Source organism: Acomys russatus, chromosome 11, assembly GCF_903995435.1.
Source record: "Acomys russatus chromosome 11, mAcoRus1.1, whole genome shotgun sequence".
Taxonomy (NCBI): domain Eukaryota; kingdom Metazoa; phylum Chordata; class Mammalia; order Rodentia; family Muridae; genus Acomys; species Acomys russatus.
The window spans coordinates 31433644-31458232 of record NC_067147.1 but is presented as its reverse complement, the minus strand read 5'-3'; the positions used below and the strand labels follow the sequence as shown (position 1 = coordinate 31458232).

The 24589-nt window shown below is 47.2% G+C and overlaps 1 protein-coding gene across 1 annotated transcript in view; it reads left to right on the top strand.

Annotated features, from left to right (window-relative positions):
* Positions 1 to 12572: 12572 nt before the first annotated feature.
* Daam2 (dishevelled associated activator of morphogenesis 2) overlaps positions 12573 to 24589 on the top strand; it is a 54531-nt gene continuing 42514 nt past the window's right edge. The window contains 2 exon segments of the mRNA XM_051153045.1: positions 12573 to 12987; positions 21787 to 22012. Coding sequence (XP_051009002.1) covers positions 21845 to 22012 — 168 coding nt within the window. The 5' untranslated portion in view covers positions 12573 to 12987; positions 21787 to 21844.

Here is a 24589-nt window from a genome sequence, read left to right as displayed (position 1 = left end):
TCTCTCTACTTCCAAAATGGTACCTTACTGCCACACCCTTCCGATGGGTGAGTGCCGTGTCCTCACACAGTAGAAGGGACAGTGCCTAAGTGGTCTTCTTCTTCCGTCTTTTCAAAATACTAATTTATTCATGAGGGTCAACCCACTTTTCCTAAAGTCACTACATCTTAAATGTATCAAGATGAAGTTTAGTATGTGAGCATTTGTGTGTGTGTTCATGTGTATATGTGTTGTATGCATGTGTGGGGGTGCACTTGTATGTGTGCAAGCATGTAGAGGCCAAAGGATGATGTCAGGAATCATCTTCTATCCATCTTCCACTTTGTTTACGGAGGCAGGGTTTCCTAGTCAAACCCAGAGCTCACCAGTATGGCTAGTCTTGCTAGCCAGTTTGTCCCGGTGGTTCCCTGACTCTGCCCTCTGAGGCTAGAATGACAAGAGGGTCACCACCCCCACCCAGAACTTACATGGAAGCTGGGGATCCAAACTCTGGCTCTCTCACACTTCTCTGCCAAGTGCTTTAACCACTGAGCTCTCTCCCCAGGATGACATGTGACTTTTAAAGTGTGGGCTCTGGGTAAACACACTCAGGTCCCTCAATGAATGAGTTTTGGAGGGGGGTGCAGGCATGCAAAAGAAGACACACTCCCCAGCCACAGTATCTGGCATGTGGTAAACTCTCAGTAAATAGTGACTGAATGAATGCATATGAGTAAGTACCACAAATGGCATGGAGGCCTTATAATTTTTCACTGAGAAGTTGCAAGCATCTGGTGTTTGGATCATTTACTCTGAGACCACCTTCATTGGTTGGTGTCTGAACAGGCCAGTCTAATCAGTGGTTCTCATTCTCATACTATGATCCATGCAGGGGCCCAGAGGCAGCAAGGTGGGGTAGAGGGGTGGGGCTGGGACACCTCTCACATGCCCCAGACTGGCTGTGGGTAACACGCACCATGCTATTTTTGCCTATATGTGAACCACACATTTGTTACTGCCTGCCTGTTTCCTGGCCATTGTCTGGAGTAGTGTGTGATCCTGCAGCTGTGCACAAGGTGGTGAAGTGTAACAGTCTCCCTCCCTCCCGCCCCCCCCCTCTCTCTCTCTCTCTGTGTGTGTGTGTGTGTGTGTGTGTGTGTGTGTGTAGGGGCATGGGAGCCAGTAGTACTTTGGAAAATGCACAGGACCCCAATTTGTGCCACAATGGATGCCTCTGCTAGAGGCTGAGAGATGCCTTATTTGATACTTGATGAGGAGCTACCACCTTTGAAGTTTTTAAGACTTAATAGGGGGAGATGGAGATAGGGATTTTGGAGACTGCCAATGGGGTACGAGAAGCTCAAGTGTTGTTCGGGTAAGGAGAGACTTTGCTTACTCCTTGGCACTGGGTGCACTTCCAAGTGTGTCTATTCCACTCTGGTTCTTGAGGATGAAGAGAAAGAATCATATTCCTGCTCTTGGCGGGGGCTGTTTATAGTGAGAGTCCCTCGAGAGTGGGAGTTGGCACCCACCCCAGATTCTGTCGGAGACAGCCTGCTTTTTGAGAGCCATGTCATCATTCAGTATCTCTCACTGGATTGTCCTCCAGGTCACTGCTCTCCAGAATTCTGCCACTGTTGCCCTTCTCAAGTATGTGATACTTCCGCCTTCCCTGGTTGAGTTATATGCCATTTACCCATTTCATTCCATGTAGCATTCAGAAACATCACTGCCCCTCCTGACTGCTTCCCAGGAGAGTGCATGTGGTGTATTTCCACTGCTGTACCCTTACCATGTATAATGCATGGCACAGAGATGGGGCATCTGAGATGGTTGTGGGATGCAGGATGCCAGGGGACCAATGCTGGATTTATCTATTTCATTGTAGTGATGCCTGTTGGTTGCATCTCTTCCTGGATCATTCTGGATGCTGGGGGAAGTAGACTAGAATTTTCTAAGAAGCTAGAGACCTGAAACACCCCTAGTGGTAGTGGTAACCTTTGTGACTTAGTCACTAGAAGCGCCTTTTCCCTTGGACTCTCAGCTTTCCCAGGCCAGCAGGGGCAGGATGCTTCAAGGATGATGGAAGGTGGTTTCTGAACCAGACCCTCCTCCATGTGCTGAGCCTGTAATCTTCCTTTCTCTGACTAGAGACAAAGTGATATTGGAGGCAACCAGACCTGCCTCTGTAGCCCTCTGGCTCAGGCAGCCCAGCTGAGCTGGAGGGAGAACAGGCCACCTGGGAATAGCTGGGAAGCATGTCCAGACCTTGGGTCTACATCCTCCAGGGCCAGGATGTGGCGTGGGACCCAGGCAGGCAGAAGTTCCCACTGCTTAGCTTGCTCAGCTTGAGAGCTCCTAAATGCTCCAGGCCCAGGCAGCAGGAGGTGGGGGGAGAATCTAGATGCCTGGGTCAAAACCACATCAGGACCAAAACAGCTCTGCGGCCACACACCTCTGACATTTTTCTTCCACCCAGACAGCTGCCAGGGCTCCAGCATACCAGCCTTGTCTTCCTTCATGTGGGGTGAGAAGAGTCATGGATTAACCCTTTCAGGCCCTCTCCAATTAGGCATCATCTGCTCACCACATACATTGTGGTTTGCTTGAGCAGCCACATTCACACTTAACATATTTTGTTGTTGCCTCATTTATGTAGGGGTAGAGACATTAAAGGGTTAACTGGGGCATGTGTATCACTTGTCTAAGCTTTGACAGTTGCTAAGTTAAGTTTCTTGAGGGCCTGTTATGTACTAGGCAGTGATTCTATTCACTCTGGACAACAATGAAAGATGAGGAATGGATGGAACTAGAAATTATATTGATCATACTGAGTGAGCTAACCCAGAAACAGAAAGAATCACATGGTATATACTCACTTATAATTGAACACTAGCCCAAAAGGCATGTCCCATGAAAGTCTTCACTAACCAGGAGATTGGGATAGATCTGAGGACATCCTACTGGGACTGTAGGTGAAAGAAATATAGGAGAATGGGGAAATAGAAGGATCCAGAGGGCCTTAGAAATCTACAAGAAGAACATCGTGATGGGTGGGTTGGGGCCCAGAAGGGTCTGCTCAAACTATTGCACTAACCAAGGACAATACAGGTAGTAAACATCGAACCCCTACTCTGATCTACCCAATGGACAGGACATTCTCCACAGTTATGTGAGGAGTGGGCACTGACCCTGACATGTACTCTGGTGCCCCATATTTGACCACCTCCCCTTGGTGAGGAGGCCTGGTGGCACTCAAAGAAAGAATAAGCAGGTTACCAAGATGAGACTTGATAGTCTATGACCATATAGTGGGGGAGAAGATCCCCATCAGTCAAAGACCTAAGGGAGGGGAATAGGGTGAAAGCAAGAGGGGGACGGGAAGGAATGGGAGGATACAAGTGATTAGGATAACAATTGAGATGTAATCTGAATAAATTAATAAAAAAAGAAAGATGAGAAAAGTGTCTCACAAAGGACACATGCACAGTGATACATGTCTGGGCATTCATTGACATCCATGAGTAGGCTGGATCAGGTTGGACCCTGGGCTTTTGAGAGTGGATCTGCTGTTGAAGAGAGATGATAATGCATAGACTGTATGGATAAATGAGAGGTAAGCAGGGCTAAGGAGGGGGACTCTGAGGAGCCTTGCAGATGGGGTGTGATGTTAACCACTTTGTGATGGGTAATCATGGCTGTCATTGTGACTGGATGCCTTGAGAGGCACCTGGTAGACTGGTGGGTGGGGCATATCTCTAGGTGTGCCTTTGAGGGCCTTTCCAGAGTGATTTAGCTAAGGTATCTAGAATCACCATGAGTGAGGGCAGTGCCATCTTAGAGATTGGCATCCCAGGTGGGGTAAAAGGTAAGAAAGGAGAAAGCCAAAGGCCGGGGCATCCTTTCCGTTCCCTGGCTGGCATACAGAGAGCCGTTATGTTCTGCCATGCTTTCTCCACATGGTGCATGGAACCCTCTGAGGCCAGAGCCAAAACAACCCCTTACTTAAGCCACCTCTCCTGAATATTTGTCAATATGATGAACATCTCTCATGCACACACATGCATGCATACATACATGTGTGCATACATACAGACATGCATCACATATATTCATGCACACATACACACCTGCAAGCATGCATGCACTTGATGTTCACCAGGTGCCAGGTACTTTCCTAGTTGCTACGTGTAACTCAGTCATCCTTCAACAATTATCTGTTGAGGCCGATTATATGATTGTTCTATTTTCAAGTTGGGGAAACTTAGGGTATTTGTCACTTTTCTTGTTACTGTGATAAAATAGTCAACATAAGCAACTCAAGGAAAGAAAGGTGTGTCTTGTCTTGGCTCCAAGTGTCAAAGGGACTTCAGACCATCATAGAGGGAAGGCCAGTGAAAACTAGAATGTCACGGAGCTCTTTGTTCCCTTGGTGGTGAACAGGATGCAGGAAAAGACTGTCACTAGAAGCAAGTGGGTATCATTTTTAAAAACCTGTCCCTAGTTGCCAACTTCCACCAGCACGATCCACCTGGAAAAGGCCCTATAACTTTTCAAATGGCATCACAAGCTTGTAGTCAAGTGTTCAAAAGGTGTGCCTGTAGGGGTCACTCTCAGACTCATATCATAACACTGAAGCATGGGGAGGTAAACTGGCTTGCCAAACATGTCACAGATAAGAAGTAGCATTAGGACTAGAATGTAAGTGGTACACATACATACATGTGAGTTAAAAAAAATCACATATACAAAATAAAGTAAATATATTTAAATTGTTTAAAATAAATAAGTAAAAGCAGAAAAAAAATTAAAATAGCCAAAGGGAGATAACTTCTTGCTTATATTTTTAGCTTTTGTTATACCGTTAGCATCATTTATTGATGTTAAAACATTAAACCTAAATAACAAAGGGGGGAATCTAGCTCCAAACAGGCATGCCATATGCATTTGGGTGGGCCTGGATCCATTTTTTAAACAAATGTCTCAGTAGAAGGGACGTTTCGAGATGGAGGCTGATGAAAGGGAAGGGATCCAAGTCAGTGAGAGGTGACTAAGATGACCAGAAGAGGAGGAGCCAAGCCAGTGTCTTCAGACTGCCTGCTTCTCCTCTTTAATATACAGAGTTGACATTGCCTCTCTCAGAAAGCCTTTGCGGTGTCTGCTTCATGTATATCCGTCATCTGGGCCATTCTAACCAGGTAGCCATGGTATTGGATGTCCCTCTGCACCATTACAGGGCTATCTTACACCTGTCACCATGAACTTCCCATCCTGTGTTATCACGAGTCTTGTGCATGTATGTTCTTCCACTAGGTCCTCAGGAAAGTGTCTTCTTTGTCCTTTGTCTTAAGAGCCTGACATATACATGCAGGCTACTACTAAATGTTGCCTGAAACTGCATACCAGATACAGGGTCCAGACAATGACAGAAGACAGCATCCCTTGGCACATAACCCATCTCCAAGGTCTGCAGCAGAAAACAGTGCAGCGGCATGAGGCTCTTTGCATGTGCCTGGTAGTGTGATTTCTTTCAGAGGTTTGTGCATGCAGGAGCGAGGGCAGGGAGACTATGGCTGCATCTCACCATGGCTGGGAAGTTTAGATGGCTGCCATGGGTGGCTTCATCAGTAAAGTGCTACTCTGAGTTCAGTCCCCAGAACCCATGTGAAAACAAAACAAATGCTTGCCATGAGGCCATGTGTTTGTACTTACAACCCTAGGGATGTGGAGAGAGGTGAATCCTTGTGGTTTCTGGCCAGCTAGATTAGTTTGTTTGGTGAGCTCCAGGCCAGTGAGAGACTCTTCCTTAAAAAAAAAAAATAGAGGATAGAGTCACCTGGGAAATGACCACAGCTGACCTCAGGCTTAAACACATGCACACATACAAGCACATCTTCACAGATGTATACACAAGGTATACACACATATGGACATGTGTGTGCATGCATACACAGAAGACTTATTGAGCAAGAAAATGAGCCCCTTTCTACTAGGAGTGTGTGAGTACCCATAACCTGGTTTTGCTCCTGGAGGACAAGGACCCTTTCTATCATTATTATCAGAATCCTTACTGGACATCTCTGGTCTGGGTAACTGTGGATGGATGAAGGCTTAGATGGGAAAAGGTAGGGATACTCGTTGACCCACATGCTGAAGGAGGGAAGGGTAGAAGTTGGTGAAGGTGGCAGAGAAGCTATTGTGGTTGGGTGGTGGGAGGGAGGCTGCTGGTACCTCTCCTGATTTGGGAAGTTCACACCGGGTGTCCATAGCAACACTGAGTCAGGATGACCATCTGTTAAGGGAAGAGGATCATTGGGAGCAGTGGTGGGAAATCCTCTGAAGACAGAAGTCTAGAGGAAGGGTTCCCTTCATTTTATTTCACTTCTTTCCCTCCAGCACTTAGAATGGGAGACATTTCTCAGATTCCTCAGAGTCCCCAGGGCAGGGCTTGGGGAGGGGGGGGAGTTAAACAAATGAGTCTGGACACAGGCATGTGGAGTATGGCCCAGGGAGCAGTGGAGGAGGGGAGGTAAATTGCAGGGTGAGAGAAAAAGGAAGCTCTATTTTGAGTGACTGAATCTCAGCTCCTCTGCCAGAGAGATGGCTCAGACCCCTGTCATCCTTTCACAGGAGTTCTGTCCCTCCTCTGTATCCCTTCCTCTAGGGTCAGTGCCCATTCTGGGTCACATGATCCCATAGCCTTAGGACTTGGTACTTTCTTACTTGCCATTCTGTGTCTTTTGCTTGCATTCAAAACCTTCTCTAGTCTTCTCTCTTTAAAAAAAAAATAACCAGTGTATGTGTGTCCATACACATTCATGTGTGTGCAGGTGCATGTGCACGAAGCCACATGCATGTGAAAGCCAGAGGACAGCTCTGGCTGTTGTATTTTGTGCATTATACACTATTATTTTTGAGGCAGGATCTCTCACAGGACTGGAACTCACCAAGTATGCTAGGGTGGCTGGTCTGCCACTCCCAGGGATATACTTGTCCCCACTTTCCCAGCACTGGGATCCCAAGTGTGTGTCACGATGCCTGGCATTTTATGTGGGTTCTGGGAAACCAAACTTAGGTCTTAATGCCTATAAGGCAAACATTCTCCAACTCAGCCATCTCCCTAGCTTGCCTCCAGCCTTCTCAAAGAAGCCATCTTCAAACAACAATGATGCAAAGACCCACAGTGTATCCATGGTCCTACTATGGGCCAGGCATCAGCCTGCATGCCCCCGGCACCTTCACTCATGTCACAAAAACCTGTTAGGTCATTGTAGTGATGATCTCGAGCTGGCACCTGATGGGGCACAGCTCCAGACAGAAGGAAGAAAACAACCAAGAAAATGAGAAGCAGTTTAAGTTATTTGGGGGCCCTATGAAACTTTAGGGTTGGGAGCAAGGCGGCTGTGCTTGAGCCCTCTGGGAGCTTCTGCCATGCAGCAAATCTGGCTCTAGGCTGGCTGGGAATCTTCTCCCACCCACCATGGATCTGAAGGAGGTTTAGTCATTGATTCATCCCTCTTCTCCTCTTTATGAAGTCCAGGTAAAGGGCAAGATGCACAGGTTTCCCGAAACAACTTCCCTGATTGAACACATGAACACTGGCAGCCCTTGGGAGTGGAGGAACCTCCATGGCTTCTTCCCAAAGAGGCTTTTCTGTACTTCTCAGTACTGGTGGCCCCCATGGGCAAATGTGCAAACGTGAGGAATCTGTGTGAAGCCACAGTCCGGATTTCTTTCTTCGAACCAAGTGATGTCTCTAGGATGGGACCAGGCTTACCTGGTGTTGGGGAAGAAAGCCTGGCTGCCTACTCTTTCTCACCTCCTATCTCCTCATCAGAGAAGAAGCATCTGCCCCATGACTCTGGGAGAAGCTGTGAGCTGGCCCCATCAACTCCTTTCTCCCTTTCTCTCAGATCTGCCACTTGCAGGGTGGGTGCATCTGGCCAGGTCCTGGTGATGAAGTAAGGAGCCTACTCCTGTAGGGAGGTCTACCATCAGTGACTGGGCCTGTGACTTGGCCTTGCTCATTAGGAAATTCAGAAATCTAAAGCCATGGATTCACAACTGCTTTCTCAAAGTCATGGCACCCTCCATCTGTCTGCCTCTTGGATCCATTGCCTCGTTGCTCCTCAACTGGAGCAAGGAGAAGAAATTTTCATCCATGGGCCTCAAAAACAAACAAACAAACAAAAAACAACAAAACAACAACAACAAAAAAAACACATGCCGTGTACTTTATGAAGCTATTGTTGAGTTTAATTAGATGGCTTATTGGAACTGGCTACTTAGTCAGTGGTCAGTAAACATTGCTGCTTGAGATTTATGACCAAGCTCTTTCAGACCTGCCCTACACCCTCCCAGGGGAACTGAGCTCCTAGCCTCAAACCTCTCCCACCAGCTCAGGCTGGACAGTTAACTCCTTCATTACCACTGAGCTCATCACTATACCACTGAGCTCATCACTAAACCTGAGGTCCTTCTAGTAGGGATTCGTAAGAGGCTGAAGGTGAGAAGCACATGGATTGCCGAAAGAGTACACATGGTTGTCAATATGGTGCTACCACCAATGACCAGTGGAACCCGGTTGGTTTTCTTTCTGGATTCAAGAGACCACAGTGACAGTGACCTTGCCTATTTCTTACCATTTGGATTGGGGTACCCGAAGCACCTAAGATGGTGGGTACATGGCTTATGGGAGGAACATGGAGAAGTTAAAGATGTCGATTGCTATTTAAGGTAACTAGCTCTGCTTTTCTGAAAGAGTTCCTGGGTGACACTGCTGCTGGTCCTGGGAGCCACTTTGAGATAATCAGATCTAAGCGATAACAAAAGGCTGACGAGCTGTTACTTTAAAGGAAGGTCAGAGGAAGTTGCTCGTTGACTAGGGTATTTCTAGTGCTGGCCAGTGTAGCTCTAGATTAGGCTAGCCTGAACAACTTTTTATGTGCCCCAGCTTGGTAAGGTCGCCAGCTAACCCAACTTACTTGAGTTGCAAAGAGTCTCAATATGTGAGACATTCCAGTTTTAAAATATGAACAATCTTCACCGCACCAAGATGAGCCACTTGCCCTATTGCCCTCTACCCAGGCCCCAGACCCACCTATAGCTTCTTGCTTAGTTTGCTTGGAGTAGGATCCAGGCATTGCTATTGACTATACTGAAAAGAAGAGGTGAATTGTGGGAAAGGATGGTATAAATACTGCCACAGATGAAGGCAGAGGCAAGCCAAAACTAAAAGTCTTGTGTCCAGATCACTCAGGGGAACTTGCAGAAATGCAGGTGCCTGGCCCCTTGACCCCATGCCTGCCAACCTGGAACTCTGAGGGCATCTAGGTGGTTGAGCCACTAGGTGACTTGGGGTACATTGCCCTTTGAGATGGAGCAGAAAAAGGTAACACAAAAGACGAGAGCTTGGGAACCTCGGCTCTCACCCAAGCAGGTAGTTTGTTGTGTGGTTTTGGCCTGAAGCCAAGAAGCGGTATGAGAGGCAAACCGCGAAGCAGAGAAGAAAGGGGTTGCCTCAGCCTGGGCTGGCAGTCAGCAGGCCAATGAGGACCATGCCTTGCAGAAGCTGTTCCATGGGCAGGGCTCATGCAAGCTCAGAAGGTGAGGTAAGCAAAGTCACAGCCAGACAAGCAAGACTTAGCACACCAGGCCCCCCAGATGCTGTGACAATAGAGTCATGTCCCCACTGTCTGAATGGAATGGAAGGGTCTTACATAGGTGACTGCAGAATTGACAAAGAACACTTGTAGGGAGAGCTGACTCAGTGTCCACACTAGGTAATCTACAAAGAGAGAACATGGTGTGTGTATGTGTGTGTGTGTGTGTGTGTGTGTGTGTGTGTGTGTGTGTGTGTGTATTGGAGCTTTGGCCAGCTGGTCAAAATCTGTTTATAATCCCACGTCAGGGGGGATATGTTCTGTGAACCTTGACTGAGTGCCTTGATTTCTTTGTGCACTCCTCCCTCAAACCTAAAACTGGGGTGCTAAGACCTAAATGAAGAATGTCTTGAGTTCCCTATGGAGAAGGACTCTGAGGGAAAGTCAGTTGGTAGAGTGCTTGCCAAGCCTACATGTGGCCCTGGATTCCAACCACAGCATGCCATAAAACTGGGTATAAGTGCACTTGCCAGCAGTCTCAGAACCTGGGAGGCAGAGGCAGGAGGACCACAAGTTCAGGGTCATCCTTGGCCACGTAGCAATTTTGAATACAGCTGGGCTATGAGGCCCCTGTTTGAGAAAAATCAAAGTTTCTTTTTATTTACTTAAGAAATAATGTGTCACCTATGCCTGGTGTAGAGAGGTACTGACAGTGGGGAACAGTTAAAAGCGCCTCTGTGGTTTTGAACCTCTGGCCTGCCAGGCCATTCCCAGAGAGAAGCGAGGGTGGTCTAAAGGACGAGGAGAGACAGAGTCAGCTTGGGAAGATGTTTGCAGGAGTTCCCAGGCTGTGTCTTGCCTAGAAATCTATGAAGGTAGAGGTCAGAGAAAGTAGGTTCTCGAGGGATCACTGGATTTGTCTGAGATACAAAGCTGAAAGGGATCTTTTAGAGGCACGGGGAGAAAAGCAGACATCCAGGCTCTGAGCCTTGGCTGTGCCCCCAGCATGCCCACTAATTGCCAGGCCCTGCACTGGCCACTGGATAGTTCCTGCTAAACTGTGGGGATGACGAATGTCCTGGCTTGGTGAGAGTGGCTGTAATTCAGGAAGCAGTAGATCAGCCCGAAATTTCATGACACCAGTATGCCAGGATGAGTGAGGGCAGCAGGTACCAATGGGAAGTGAGACTTACCAGGTGAGAGTCAACAGAATGGAAGAACTGCACTGGGGGGCCGGGGACCTCCCTGTGGAGATGGGCTCTGTGGGAAGGTTGGCTGGGGGAGGACTCTCTATGTGGAGGGAGGTCGTCCTTGGGGGTAGGGAAGGGATATCTATCACAGAAATGGACTTTGGGCAAGGGTGGGCACAGGGGAGGCACTGGGTCTGGGAAACAGAAGCAGCTGCAGAGAATAGGGAGCACTGTGGGCAGGTGGGTCACCATGGAAATGGGAGAGACTAGAGAAAAGGGTCGTAGTCGGGGTGATAGAGTGACAGAAAGCAGGGAGGTGGTACATCGTTGCCAGGTTTCTAAGATGGCTAAGTCAACATTCCAATCACCCACAACTGAGAGGGCCCTTTCTGTGTAGAGCTTGCAGGAGTGTCAGAGATGAAAAGGGAAGTGGGTGGAAATGAGGTATTGGTGCAGGGTTTGAAGACATTGGGCAGGGGCTGGGTTCTAAAGAAAAGCTCGGCCTCTGTAGCCTGTTCCTTCAAACACTTAGAGAAAACTGTCTCTTACAACATTTGTATGCAAGATGGTGTAGGATGACAGGCGATGAAGGGATGTGAAAAAGATCAGTGGGATGCGCCTCTCATTCCTACACTTGGGAGGCTGAGGCAGGAGGATCATCACCAGTTCTAAGACCAGTCTAGGGATCTACATAGTGTGCTCTAGAACAGTCTGGGCTACGTAGTGAGACCTTGTCTCAAAAACTCAAAAAATAAAAGGGTTAGACAGATGGCCCAGTGGTTAAGGGCACTGGCTACTCTTGCAGAGGACTTAGAGGTTCAATTCTTAGCACCAATACAGGCCTCCCTCCAAGGGATCTGATGCCCTGTTCCGGCTTCTGTTTGTTTTTGTTGTTGTTTTTTGTTTTTTTGGTTTTGGTTTTTGGTTTTTGGTTTTTCGAGACAGGGTTTCTCTGTGTAGCCTTGGCTGTCCTGGTAGACCAGGCTGGCCTCAAACTCACCCGTTCTGGCTTCTATGGCTACTGCATGCATATGGTTGTACATACATACATGCAGGCAAAACATTCATCCATATAAAATATAAGTAAAACTTTTCAAGAAATAAGCAAAACCAGAAATGAGAGGTTCAGATATCAAAATGCCCTGAGTTTACCTGAGAATTTCAGGTATGATTTAACTGCGCAAATCTATAAAAGAGCATTCCTTTCTGAGTGTCACTTGACCCCTCTCGAGAGTATTTGACCAAGGTCTACAAGGTTTTTCGTGGATGCTAGAGAGGAAAAGGCCTGGGTTCCTTGGGTGTGCAAGCAGACTAATTTCTGAGGAGTGAATCCTTTTCTTCTTTGCATACCTTGCTGTTGGAACTCATTCTTTTAGAGAATGCTTTCCCAGGACACGGCGGGGTGCTGGAGGCTGTTCTCTTGGGACCAGAATCTAGATGGAACAAAGCTCATTGTTACAAAACATATAAACAAATACAAAATCAATCAAATACTGTGAATCTCTATGAACAAGGTTTTGAGCAGAGTGGAGGTGGATTGGAGTGGCCAGAAAGGCCATTGATTTTGCAAAAGTAGGGGTGGATGGAGAGGAGATTGATGGAGAGAAGGAGAGGTGGAGGTGGCAGTTGGGGATGAGAGAGGGGTACCATGGAGACCCACAGGAGATGGAGCAGAAATGTTCTTGACCCTATTCGAAACTAGGCTAATCTCCTCCTGTTATTGCTTATCTAACTGGAGAATGATGAAGGACATAGAATCTTTGTGCAGGCTTAACGTATCGCTACTTTAATACCCTGTCCTATCATGGACCGAGTCAGGAATCTGCCGAACACAGCAATTCATTAGCTCTTATCAAGTTCCTGCCTCCGGGGAGTGTGGCGATTCAAAAGCAGCTTTCCACGTCCTCTGTTCCCCGGAGGAGTAAGTGGGTCACTGTGATAGGAAGCCTGGTAGCTTGGAATGGAGGAGTGAAGCCAGAGAGGAAGGAGAGATCAGGGTCCTGGGGGCCAGTTCCTGAGCAATGTGGATCAAGGCTGTTGGGGCAGGAAGCCACCCAGATTAAAGTAATGTATCTGCCTCCAGCTAGGGACTGTGGGTAACAAATTTGGAAACATACAGGGAGTGGCTGGCCCAGGCTGCACTTCCTGGGAAATCGTGTCCGAGCTGGCCACTTAAGAGACGGGAAGGACCCGCTTCGTGGTTTGCAGGACCCAGGGTAAGGAGAAAATGCAGGGTTTCTTATTTAAAACATATTAAAAAGTTTCAGGGCAGTGACAGGAGGGCGTAGCTCTAGAGTGCATCCAGCCGACTTGCCCTGGGGACCAGATCACTAGGACTTCTGTGGGACCGTGTATGGTGAGATGGTGCGGCTGGATGGCTGCCTACGCTGGGGCTCTGAGCCAGGCTGCTCTCTGGAAAAAGAAGGTTCTATTCTGAGAGCTGGGATGGAGAGATGGGTTAGAGGGATGGGATCGCAGCATGCATACCTTAGGTAGTGCCGTTGCTGTTGGACGCCTTCTGGTTTCAATCTTGCTACTGTTTATGCCCTCTGATCTTTCCGCAGTGGAAAGGTTGTTTCTGACTTTTAGAATTAGTGAAGTGGAGGTTTGAATGCTTTACAAACTTCAGTTGGGCTACTGGGCTTCTTTGAGCCTCTGTTTCTATATATATGGGCCTGGTGGCACAGCCCGGTAATCCCGGCTACTACGGAGGCTGAGGTGGGAGGATCACACATTTGAGTTGTACCTTAGCTACATAGTCCATTCAAGGGTAGTCTGGCTAACTACAGGATGTTGGGATAATTAAATGAATCCATAAGTAGCAAAATGAATTTACAAGCCTGGTAATGCCGGCTTCTGCTGCCTGCTACTTGGGAGGCTGAGGCAGGAGGATGTCAGTTCAAGGCCTGGCTGAGCTACGTACAGAGTGAGCTCAAAACCAGCCTGAGAAATGGAGGCCTGTCTCAAAATAAAAGGTGAAAGGTAAAAATAAGACCAAAGAGGGGCTCTGGGTATGCTCAAGGCTTTGGGTTCAATGGTCAAATCTCCAACATCACCAAAAAGGGGAAGGGAGAAGGATTAGGGAGGGAGAGGGAGAGAAAGACAGGAGCCTGAGCCCAAGCCAGCTCTCAGTGCGCACTAGTGTTCTTCCTAGAGATGTGCTGGGCTTTTTGAGTTGGTTTGGTTTGAGGTGTGAGGCATTGGAAGTGTTTGGGAGCAATGATTGATGTCAATTTGTTTCTTCCGTCTCAGATTCTCTGGAGCATGCACAGACACCATCTACACACACCGCACATGCGCCATCTATACACATTACACATGCATATATACTAAGAACATACCACAAATGCTCACACATTGCCATGTACATGCATACCATCTGACATCTACACCACACAGATATATACTACATACGTACATATCCTATATATATATATATTATACATGCATATATGCTATATGCACAAACCACACATATGCACATGTGCCATTTTCTCACAGGATCTATACGCATATAGCGTCTAATGCACACACATATACTATCTACATACATTATGTACATGCACTTTACACATGTATACATACCATTTATCTACACCTTAAATGCACATTTATCATTCACACACACCATACCCACATACCATCTACATATACTCTATATGCACTTTTACTATTGATATATGCCATACAATTCTTTTTTTGGAAAGAATGACTGAGTTGATTGACAGGTGAAATTGTATGGACAAGCTGAGGTGGTTGTGAAAGATCACCTTGTATGTATCAATTTCAATGTCATTTGTCTTCTAGCAGAAAGATCAGTTGCTATCCCTGTCCTTTGATCCCTGCCCTGTCTACCCTGCTTTGACTCCAAGAAGGTACACTCTACCTGTGATGTAGGATTTGCCTCCAGCCTGGCTCTGGGCTACACACAAGGCCTTATTGAATGTCAATGCTAAGATACTGAGAGTGACAAGCTGGTATATAAGAGGCCACTGAGTTATAGGGAAGACCCATGAAGGACCCAGAGAGAGGCCATGTGTACACACCCAACTGGGTTCTAGAGAGGAACCATGTGTACACACCTAGGTGGGTTCTAGAGAGAGGCCATGTGTACACACTCAGGTGGGTTGTAGAGAGGGACCACGTGTACACACCCAGGTGGGTTCTAGAGAGAGGCCATGTGTACACACTCAGATGGATTCTAGAGAGGGACCATGTGTACACACCCAAGTGGGTTCTAGAGAAAGGCCATGTATATACACCCAGGTGGGTTCTAGAGAGGGACCATGCATACACACCCATGTGGATTCTAGAGAGAGACCATGTATACACACTCAGGTGGATTCTAGAGAGGGACCATGTATACACACTCAGATGGGTTCTAGAGAGGGACCATGTATACACACAGGTGGATTCTAGAGAGAGGCCATGTATACACACCCAGGTGAATTCTAGAGAGGGACCATGTGTACACACTCAGGTGGGTTCTAGAGAGGGACCATGTGTACACACTCAGGTGGGTTCTAGAGAGGGACCATGTATACACACCCAGGTGGGTTCTAGAGAGGGACCATGTGTACACACTCAGGTGGGTTCTAGAGAGGGACCATGTGTACACACTCAGGTGGGTTCCCTATACTACATGGCCCAGTACAGCTTGAGCGCAGAACACATGAGGCCAAGGAGAGTGAGCTGGAGGCAAGTGTTCATTTTGTACTATGTAGGGAAGTGGGCAAGTGTGACCACTCAAACCTGAAGCATTGGCCTCAAGAACTAAAGGGGGGTGGTGGCTCAGTTCTGGCTTTGTGACAAGGGCACTGGACAAGAATGGAGTTCAGAACACAAACCTGTGAGTCCTAGCTGGGTCTCTGTACCACTAAGCACTGTTGACTAAGGACCTAACAGTTCTTGGTGCTTTGATACTTGATACCATAACTGAGGTTTATAATGCTCCCACGATATTCATGTCACTATTGCACCAGTGTGCACATCTTGCCAGGCTGGTTATTCTGGCTCACAGAGCTCTTTTCTCCTCTAGTAGTGTCAATAGCCCCTTCTAGTGCCACGACAGCTCTCCCATGGGATGAATCTTCAGGTCAGAACCAGCTGGACTTCTCCATGTTCTAGGGCTCAGGTGCATAGTTTCCTCGGCAATAGGACCTTCCTGTCAAGTTCTAGAGGGTAACCAAGAGCATTGGCAGCATCCTATAATGTTTGGGAGTCTATGGATCCTGCCAGCCAACAACTCCAAAAGAGCTAACCAGTTCCAGACACTAGGCTTTTTGTTAGCCTATGGGATCTGGTGGAATTTCGACCCTTTTATAGGGTAACTCCACTTAATCTCTCTCTCTCTCTCTCTCTCTCTCTCTCTCTCTCTCTCTCTCTCTCTCTCTCTCTCTCTCTCTGTCTCTGTCTGTCTCTCTCTCTGTATATACATATGTATGTATGCATATGTATGTATACACACACACATAGCTTCTATGATAGCCAGTTTACACACCACCTTCCCAAAGGGTCCTTATTGTTACTCTTTCCTCCCAGTTCCCTCTTCTACCCCACCTGCCCATCCTCCACCCTATTTGACTTATCCCAAGGTCACTGTGAAGTTGGCCCAAGATCTCAGAGTCACCAGAACAACTTACAGGAAACATAGAAGCCGCCGGGGTTAGAGGCTCTGAATCTGTTGAATGTTTGAGAAGATGCTGAACTGGTCCTGACTTAGGCCATTGGACAGGAACTTGGAGGCTAAGGGGTCCTAACAGTTTTGGGTCAGAATCCTCCTCATTCAGTTAAGTAGCTCTATGATCTTTTTGATGTCCCGACTCTCTTAGAACCATGGTTTTATAGTTGTTGTTTGTTCCTTAATCACCACTTCTGTGTGTGTGTGTGTGTGTGTGTGTGTGTGTGTGTGTGTGTTACAGGTATGTGTGCAGGTGTCTGTGAACATGTATGTATGTGCTTATAGAGCTAGAAGTCAACCTAGACTGATGTGCCTTAGGAGCTCCCCACCTGCAAGCTGTGCAGTGTAGAGTGGTGGAGGGTCATGGCGTAAGGTGAGGATTAGAGTAGACCAAATGAGAACAGAATTGAGAGATAAGAAGTCCTTCTTGCCTGGCTCAGGGTGGAACGTAGGGAGCTGGGATGCTCAGAGTGGACTGAGGGGAGCTCCTTGGGAAGCCTTCGAGATGGGGTTGAGCCAGATAGTGAGAAATGTTTGGGGTAGTAGAGTCCTTGGTGGTCTTCAGCCAAAGACAGCTGTGGTCTTCAGCTGCCATTGGCTGTGATCTTCAGCCAAAGGAGAATGGTAAGTCTCAGAGAGAAAAGCACTGTGAAATGCCATGGCTGCTGACCCACAAGTATAGTGGCAGAGCAGGGACCAGCCCCAGTCTCAGAGGATGGAGAGGCTGTGAGACTGAGACTCTTTCAGGAGACTTGCAGCTCATAGAAGGTGTTGACCCTGTCCATGGCTTTGTGGCCCCACAGGAAAAGGGAAGGCTGTAGAGGGCAAGAGGCTGCAGCACTGGAGAGGCTTCCATGGAGAGAAAAGTGGGTCATGCTGGAGGCAGGTTCAGTCCCTCTGGCCTGAGCTCAAATCACTGATTTCCTTCTGTTCTTGCTTCCTGCTTTTCCTTGTGGCTTCTCAATTCTGTTCTTAGTCTTAAAAAAGCTTTACAAGGACTTTCCGTTAGGGCCCAGTCCCTGTCCACAGCCAGTCACTGGCTTCTGCTTTGCTTTCTTTTTCTTTTTAAACTTTGGTTGATTGATTGATTGATTGATTGATTGATTGGTGTGCAGTGTTGGGAATTAAACCTAGAATTTCTTGCATGCTAGGCAAGCATTCTAGCACCTAGCTATATTGCCAGCTCTATTTGGTGTGTGTGTGTGTGTGTGTGTGTGTGTGTGTGTGTGTGTGTGTGTGTGTGTGTGCACGCGCGCGCATGTGCTTGTGCTTATGTGTGTGTATAAGCCAGAGGACAAACCCAGGTATTGCTCATCTACCTTCATATCTTTTCTGGACACAAAGTTTCTCACTGGCCTTGAATTTACTGAATAGGATATGTTGGCTGGCCTACACACTGACAAGCCCTAGTGATCCTCCTGTTCCCCAAGCTCCCAGCTCTCGGATCACATGGACAACTATGTCTGGAATTGTTTCACATGGATTCTGGGGATTGAAGTCAGGTCTTCATAGTTGGAAGGCAAGAACTTTACCATCTCCCCAGACTCCAGCCTTAGTTTTAATTAATGCATACTCATTACGTATACCTGTGGAGTACAAGGCCATGCGTTAATACCTGTCCATCTTAAGTAATGACCAAATCAGGAATTGGCCTATCTGTCACCCCTAACCCCCACCATCTCTTTGTTTACTTTTCTAACTAGTAAGTTCCGAGTGCAGGAAAAGACTAATTCCTCTGTCTTGATTTCTCCGTTTCTAAAGATAAAGCTGGGCAACTCCTGAATTCTGCCAGGCAATTGTTCTATGCCTGAGCCTAAGCATCCCCAGGGACCCACTGAAGGAATGTGATTCTGAGAAGAGCCAGTCTCATCTGTGGTGACTGTGAGATAGAAGCCCAGCAACCATGTTGGTCTCCACCTAGTGAGCACCCAGGGGCTCCTGGCATTTTAAGTCTATAGCCTTGTTCACTCCAGAAAGAGCCCCCCCCCCCCGCCCCTGTCGGAAGACATGACTATGCCAGTGTCTGAGATGAGGCACATGGGATCCTGGCTAGGAGATATCTTTAAGGTCACCACAGCCAAGTAGGCAAAGTCAGGAGGCAAAGCTGAGGCTCAAGCCTCTCCTCCTTGTTCTGTCAGCAAGATGGGTAGAGGGGTGAGCAGTCACTGGACCTAGCTCCCCACACTGGGAGGAAATATCACATATAATAGATAACGGGTGTCACAAGGACGCTGGGCAACCGCAACAGTAATGGCTGTGAGCAGCTGGTATAGCCCTGTACCAGGGTGGGTCATGCTGGCCCACATCCCTGAATTGGGAGGGTCTTGGGGGAGCGAAAGAGCAGAGAAGGTTGAGGAAAACTCGGGCTGCAGGAAGGTGAAGAGATAAAGGCAAGAGCAAAAGACCACAAGTCCTCCTAGACAGCAGTCTGACCCTTCTAGAGTTTTATCATGCTACAAGCCTAGCCTCATTACTTCAGCCCCTGGAAGCTTCTTTATGAGCCTGCATTCAATCCAGAGCTGTCTTCCTCACCAGCTCCCTTTACATTCATGAGGCAGATGAGACAAAAGGAGACTAGCTTCGTATTCTTTGTGGTAACCCTCAAGCCCATCTGTCATCAGATTTAGAGCCTGACAAAGCCTGACACCCGGACACTAGGGCTTTGTCTCACCTACTCTGCTTATTAATATTGCCTGCCAACTTGACATAATCTAGAATAAGCAGAGTCAAATCTCTGGGCCTGTCTGTGAGGGAGTAGCTGGGGTGGGCTCACTGGGATGGGAAGACGCGCCTCTGTTCCGCAGGCTGCATAAAAAGAAGGAAACAGCTGTGTGCTAGAATTCGTAGCTCCCTCCCCCATGACTGACAAGAGGTGTGATGTCACCAACTGCCTTGCATTTCTGCTTCCATGTCCTTTCTACCATGAGGTATGGTACCAGAAAACTTCCTGAAGTAACTTTGGTCGGGCATTTTGTTTCAGCAATGAAAGAGTAACAAGGCTCATCCATCTCTGTCATCAGTTGCCGAATCCCATGGGAAATCCCCAGATAGCCCTCCTTGCTCATCTGCAGTCTTTGCCACCATGGCCCAGTATAGTGACTCCCCCAGGCCAGCCCCTACAACTTTCTTCTTATTCATCGAAAAGCTTCCTGATTGCCTGTCAACTGCCAGGTCTGAGCAATTTCAATTGGTATTGCCAGGCTCCTTAATAAAGAGCCTTTCTACCCTCATTTTCTGCAAACATAGGTAATTTCTAAGTTGATTTAGACCTATAGATCGAGCACCCTCTAAGTACAAGTCTTCTCTTACTATAGAAATGAAGGTCAGCAGACAGGCAGGGGATGCAGCCTCTGTCTTCAAGGTGCCTCAAATATGCACTAGAGCCGGTGTTTAATCAAGAAAAGGACCAGTGTCACACAGCTCTTGTAGACTGTTTTATTTAAGGCTCCATTTGAACCTATTAAAAAGCATATCACAGGATTTATAAAGAAAGATAAAAACGGAATCATTTTTTAAAAGGTTCTAGAATGGCAGTTAAAATGGCTTGTAACTTAAATGAGAGCTGGCATAAAGTTTCATAGCTATTAGCTAAATTGTTGGAAGTCTGAGAGTAAAGTGCTATTCTCTAGAAGGTTCTAGGGTTCACATGTGCCATGATTATCTTGTTTACTTCTCTGTAAGATTCTAAAGCCTGCTTCAAAGGAATGCTTTGGGGTTCCTATAGTTTCGGTTTCACAGGTCTGAGCGAAAATTCCCACATTGCTACATAGCAAAGGGGGCTGGTAAGGAAGACTCACTAGCTGATGGCAGGGCCCCAAGTGTGGATGAAGAGTGCACAGGCATCAAAGATGTGGCTGTCACATCATTGGGATTTTAGTGCTTGTCCCTGTCAGTGTTTTCAGCAGTGCGGTAATGACAGCCATGGGTTCATCCTCATGTACTAATAATCTAGGTCTAGGAGAAACAGCTAAATACCAAGACTCTAAAGTATTCTAACAACTCCCCACCAAATTAAATAAAAAGAAGGGCAAGGTGGCTCAGCAGGGGAAGGTGACTGCACCACGCCTGAGAGAACTGACTCTCATATGTGTTCCCCTAACTTCTACATGTGCATCATGGCACACACACACACACACACACACACACACACACACACACACACGCGCGCGCGCGCGCGCGCGCGCGTGCATGCAAATCTTATATTTATATTTAGAAATGAAGCTCTATGTGTAAGGGGTGGGAAGATGATCTGGGCAATATTTCGTATGTGAATCTTCTTAGTAATCTTATTAAACCCACTCAGGCCACCTGGAGTAAGTTAGGAATCAGGGGTGAAGCACTAAAGAGGTCTGTGTTCCTATGGTTTAAGTAATCAGGGGTTAAAAAAAAAAAAAAAGTAATCAGGGGTATCTATGGCAACCATAGGTGTAGCCATGGCAACCATGGTAGGGGCCAGTGCTCTTGGTCCAGCTGGCATCACTGAGTAAGGCTTCCTCAGTGGCGAGCCAATGAGTTAAGCCTTTCGGTTCCCACTCATCCCTTCCAGTTCCTAGCCAGAGCTGTGTCCTTTCTTCTTGGTGGGCATGAAAAGCACATCTGGCCAGATCTCCCCAAATATATTCAACACCATCCCAAAGGGCAGCCTCGTCTGTCTTGGGGTTTACTCTCCCAGCTCTTCTCTTGCTGAGGACTCTGGCCTCCTCCAAACCAGATTTGGGGGTGGGGGATGGCATTGTCTTATGGTTATTTGATGCTTCTTGAAATGCCTGATACGAGAAAGTGGAAAAAAGCTGAGAAGGCTCATTCTCTCTTCTTCCTCTCTGCAGGCCAATGAATCAGGAGCTGTGCCCTATAATCAACTTGGAGTTCCTCCTAACACCTGACTCCCCACCTCCACCCCCTTATGCCTTTAAAACCATGACTCACAGACCATGAAACAAATCCAATCAATGGACTTTGGTGGATGTTGATTATGGGGGCCAGAGAATTCCTAAGCTAGTCTTACCACAGGGCTGGAAAGCATCAGATAAGCTTCATCCCCAGCCACCAGAAGGTCACATGTGTGCCTACTGTCCTCTTTACTTCTCCAGGGGCAGAGAGGGGATGGAGAAATGTCCATGTCAGGAGACACTGCAAGCCTGATGAGGGCAGTTGAGTAACTGTTGAAAGAAGCCGAAAGAAGGAGAGAGTCTGTGAGACACGGGACAGGCCTTTAATACTGAGCTGATGGCCCTCAACAATCTCTGTGATGAGAGTTCTGAAGGCAGAGTGGCCTCTGGCCATACATTTCTGCCTCTTTCTCATGACCACCCATTCTCTCTGTCCTGTTACCTAGATTGTGCCAATGAGGACCTAAGGCGCCTGCCTGCTGACCACCCCAGCCTGCAGTGACCATGGCCCTCCGCAAAAGGAACCACCATGGCCTGGGCTTCCTTTGCTGCTTTGGAGGCAGTGACCTCCCTGAGATTGACCTCCGGGACAGCCACCCATTGCAGTATCTGGAGTTCTCCGGTCCCATGCCGAACCCAGAGGAGCTCAACATCCGCTTTGCAGAGCTGGTGGTCAGTGAGGGAAGGGTTTGGGAGGGTACTGATGGGAAAATGGGTGGACAGAAAGCAGAGATGGGCAGAGGAGAGGAGAGGAGTTTTCCTGTCCACAGAGTTCTTTTTAGGGATGAGGTAGGCTCCCAAAGCACCTTCTCTGTAGAGGAAACAGACCCTTGCTGAGAGACATCATGAAATGGTCCTGAGGACAAAGGATCTGCCTTTGGTTCTGGACCATCTGGTGTTGGACCAGCCTGGCTGCCATTAGAAAGGGTCAGATTATGAAAAGAGACACTGGGAACTCTTGGTAACATTCTCTCAGTTGATTTCTGGAGTTTCCAGCGGGGCCTTGAATGTCAAAAGCAAGCAGAAAGTAGGATCTACAGGGGCCTCTGAGAGCCTTGGAACACAAGGGTGAATAACTAGAAACATGGAGGCAGAGATGTCTGGTTCCTGCTTAGGACTTGGCTTGGATATAAGAAGACTAGCTCCTGGGCTATGTGGAGAATGGGTTGATGAAAGAGTTTCTCTTTGTCACTAAATCTGCAGACATGTTGCATTTCAAAGACAGGCAAGCTGATGAGCAGTGTTTTTAAACACTGTGGTCTGTGCTGTCAATGACAGCTGCTGGCCACCTGAGCGGAGCTTAGTGGAGCTGAGCGGAGCTGAGCTGCTGACCACCCCCAGGAGGACAGAGAGTGGGTGGTCACACACATGGAGTTTTGAAGACTTAGTCTGGAAGAAATAGTGAGCCAGATGTGCACTTGGGAAGTGGAGGCAGGAGTTCAAGGTCATCATTGGCTACATAGTGAATCCCAGACAAGTCTGACCTACAAGACAGTCTCTGAAAAAAGAAAGAAAGAAAGAGGAAAGGAAAATGTAAAATATCTTTCTGATCTTTTTTTATATTTATTACATGTTGAAATGATCATATTTTAGGTATATTAGTTGAAATAAATGTAACATTAAAATTAATTTCACCTACTCTTTCTCTTTGATTTTTTTAGTATGAATAGAACATTTTAAAATATGCCATTCCCATTTCATTTCTACTTAATGGTTCTGACCTAGGGAAGGAGTCTTGAATGTTACCTCTAAGGTCTTAGGGATGGAGAGACATCTCAGTGGCTAAGAGTGTTTGCTGCTCTTACAGAGGGCAGGAGTTTGATTCCCAGCACCACAGGGTGGTTTGCAACTATCTGTTATTTCAGCACCAGGGGATCTGATGACTTCTTCTGCACTCTATGAGTGTACACACACACACACACACACACACACACACACACACACACACACTTTTTAAAGTTCTCTCTTGATTAAAAATACAAAGAAATAGTATAAATATAAAGAGTTTTATACTTCCTGTAGATATAACTTTTACTGTTTATCACACTTGAAAATATAAAGATTAAGATTATACTTTGTGGCCTTAATGTGTTTTACTTTTGGTTTTTAAAATCTCATGGTGGGGGCTGGGGCTATGGCTCAGGGATAGGGTGCTTACCTAGCATGTTCAATCCCAGTACCACATACACAAACCAGATTAGCTTACAATTGAGTTGAAAAACATCTTATGTTTCACACATGGCTTTTTAACTATTTCGTTGATTATCCTTGAAATAGCTCATAAGCTACATAGTAAAGAAACTTCAAAAAGAGAGCTCTGGGCCATGAGAGGGGGTTATAATTTAAGGCAAATCTGTGTTCCATAGTAAGTTCCATGCCAGCTTGGCCTGTGAAGTCAGCATGTCTCAAAACAAAATTAAACAAGGGCTTTGGAAATTGTACACTTGGGAGAGTGCTTATCCCAGAAGTGTAAGGACCTGAGTTTGAGGCCAGAGCACCCATCTAAAAGAAAAAAGTTGGCAGATAACCTGCACTTATGATCCCAGCACTAGGGAGGCAGAGACAGATCTCTGGGGCTTGCTTGCTCTCCAACAAAGCCAGCTCAGTGATGTCCAGCCAAGGGAGGAACTTTGTCTCAGAAACAAAACAAGGTAGACAGCCCCTAAGTGACAACACCCAAGGATGTGCTTTGGTCCATATGTATGAGTACACACACACACACACACACACACACACACACACACACACCAAACAAACAAAACAAAACAGCTCTTTAGAAGCCATCCATCACAGTTAAGCCTACAAAGTCAGCCAAGTTACCAAGAGCATGACCCCGACATATGACACCCTCAGAGGCTTGCTCCTCAGAAAACATACCCCACCTTGCACAGCCTCGCCCGGTGTCCTGAAGGTGGGAGGGCTTCAGGTCAATGTCAATGCTTCCTTTGGGATGGTGTAACCTTTTGGCTGCTCAGCCTCTGGCCCTTGCCAGCTTCCCCAGCCCATGCTAAGCCTGATGGATCCAGGAAAGGTCAGAGGAGAGACTCAGTAGGCAGGCAGAAGGATGGGGAGATCTGAGAGAGAGGAAAAGCCTGTTCTAATGGAGCAAGGCTTTCATTGTCAGGCCTTAACCGAAGGTGTTATCAGACTTTGTACAGACAAGCGAGCAGACACCGGATGAGGGGAGAGCAAAGCAAAGCAGAAGAGTGGGAAGTGGGTGGCATGGAGCAGGAAGGGGATTTGCAAAGA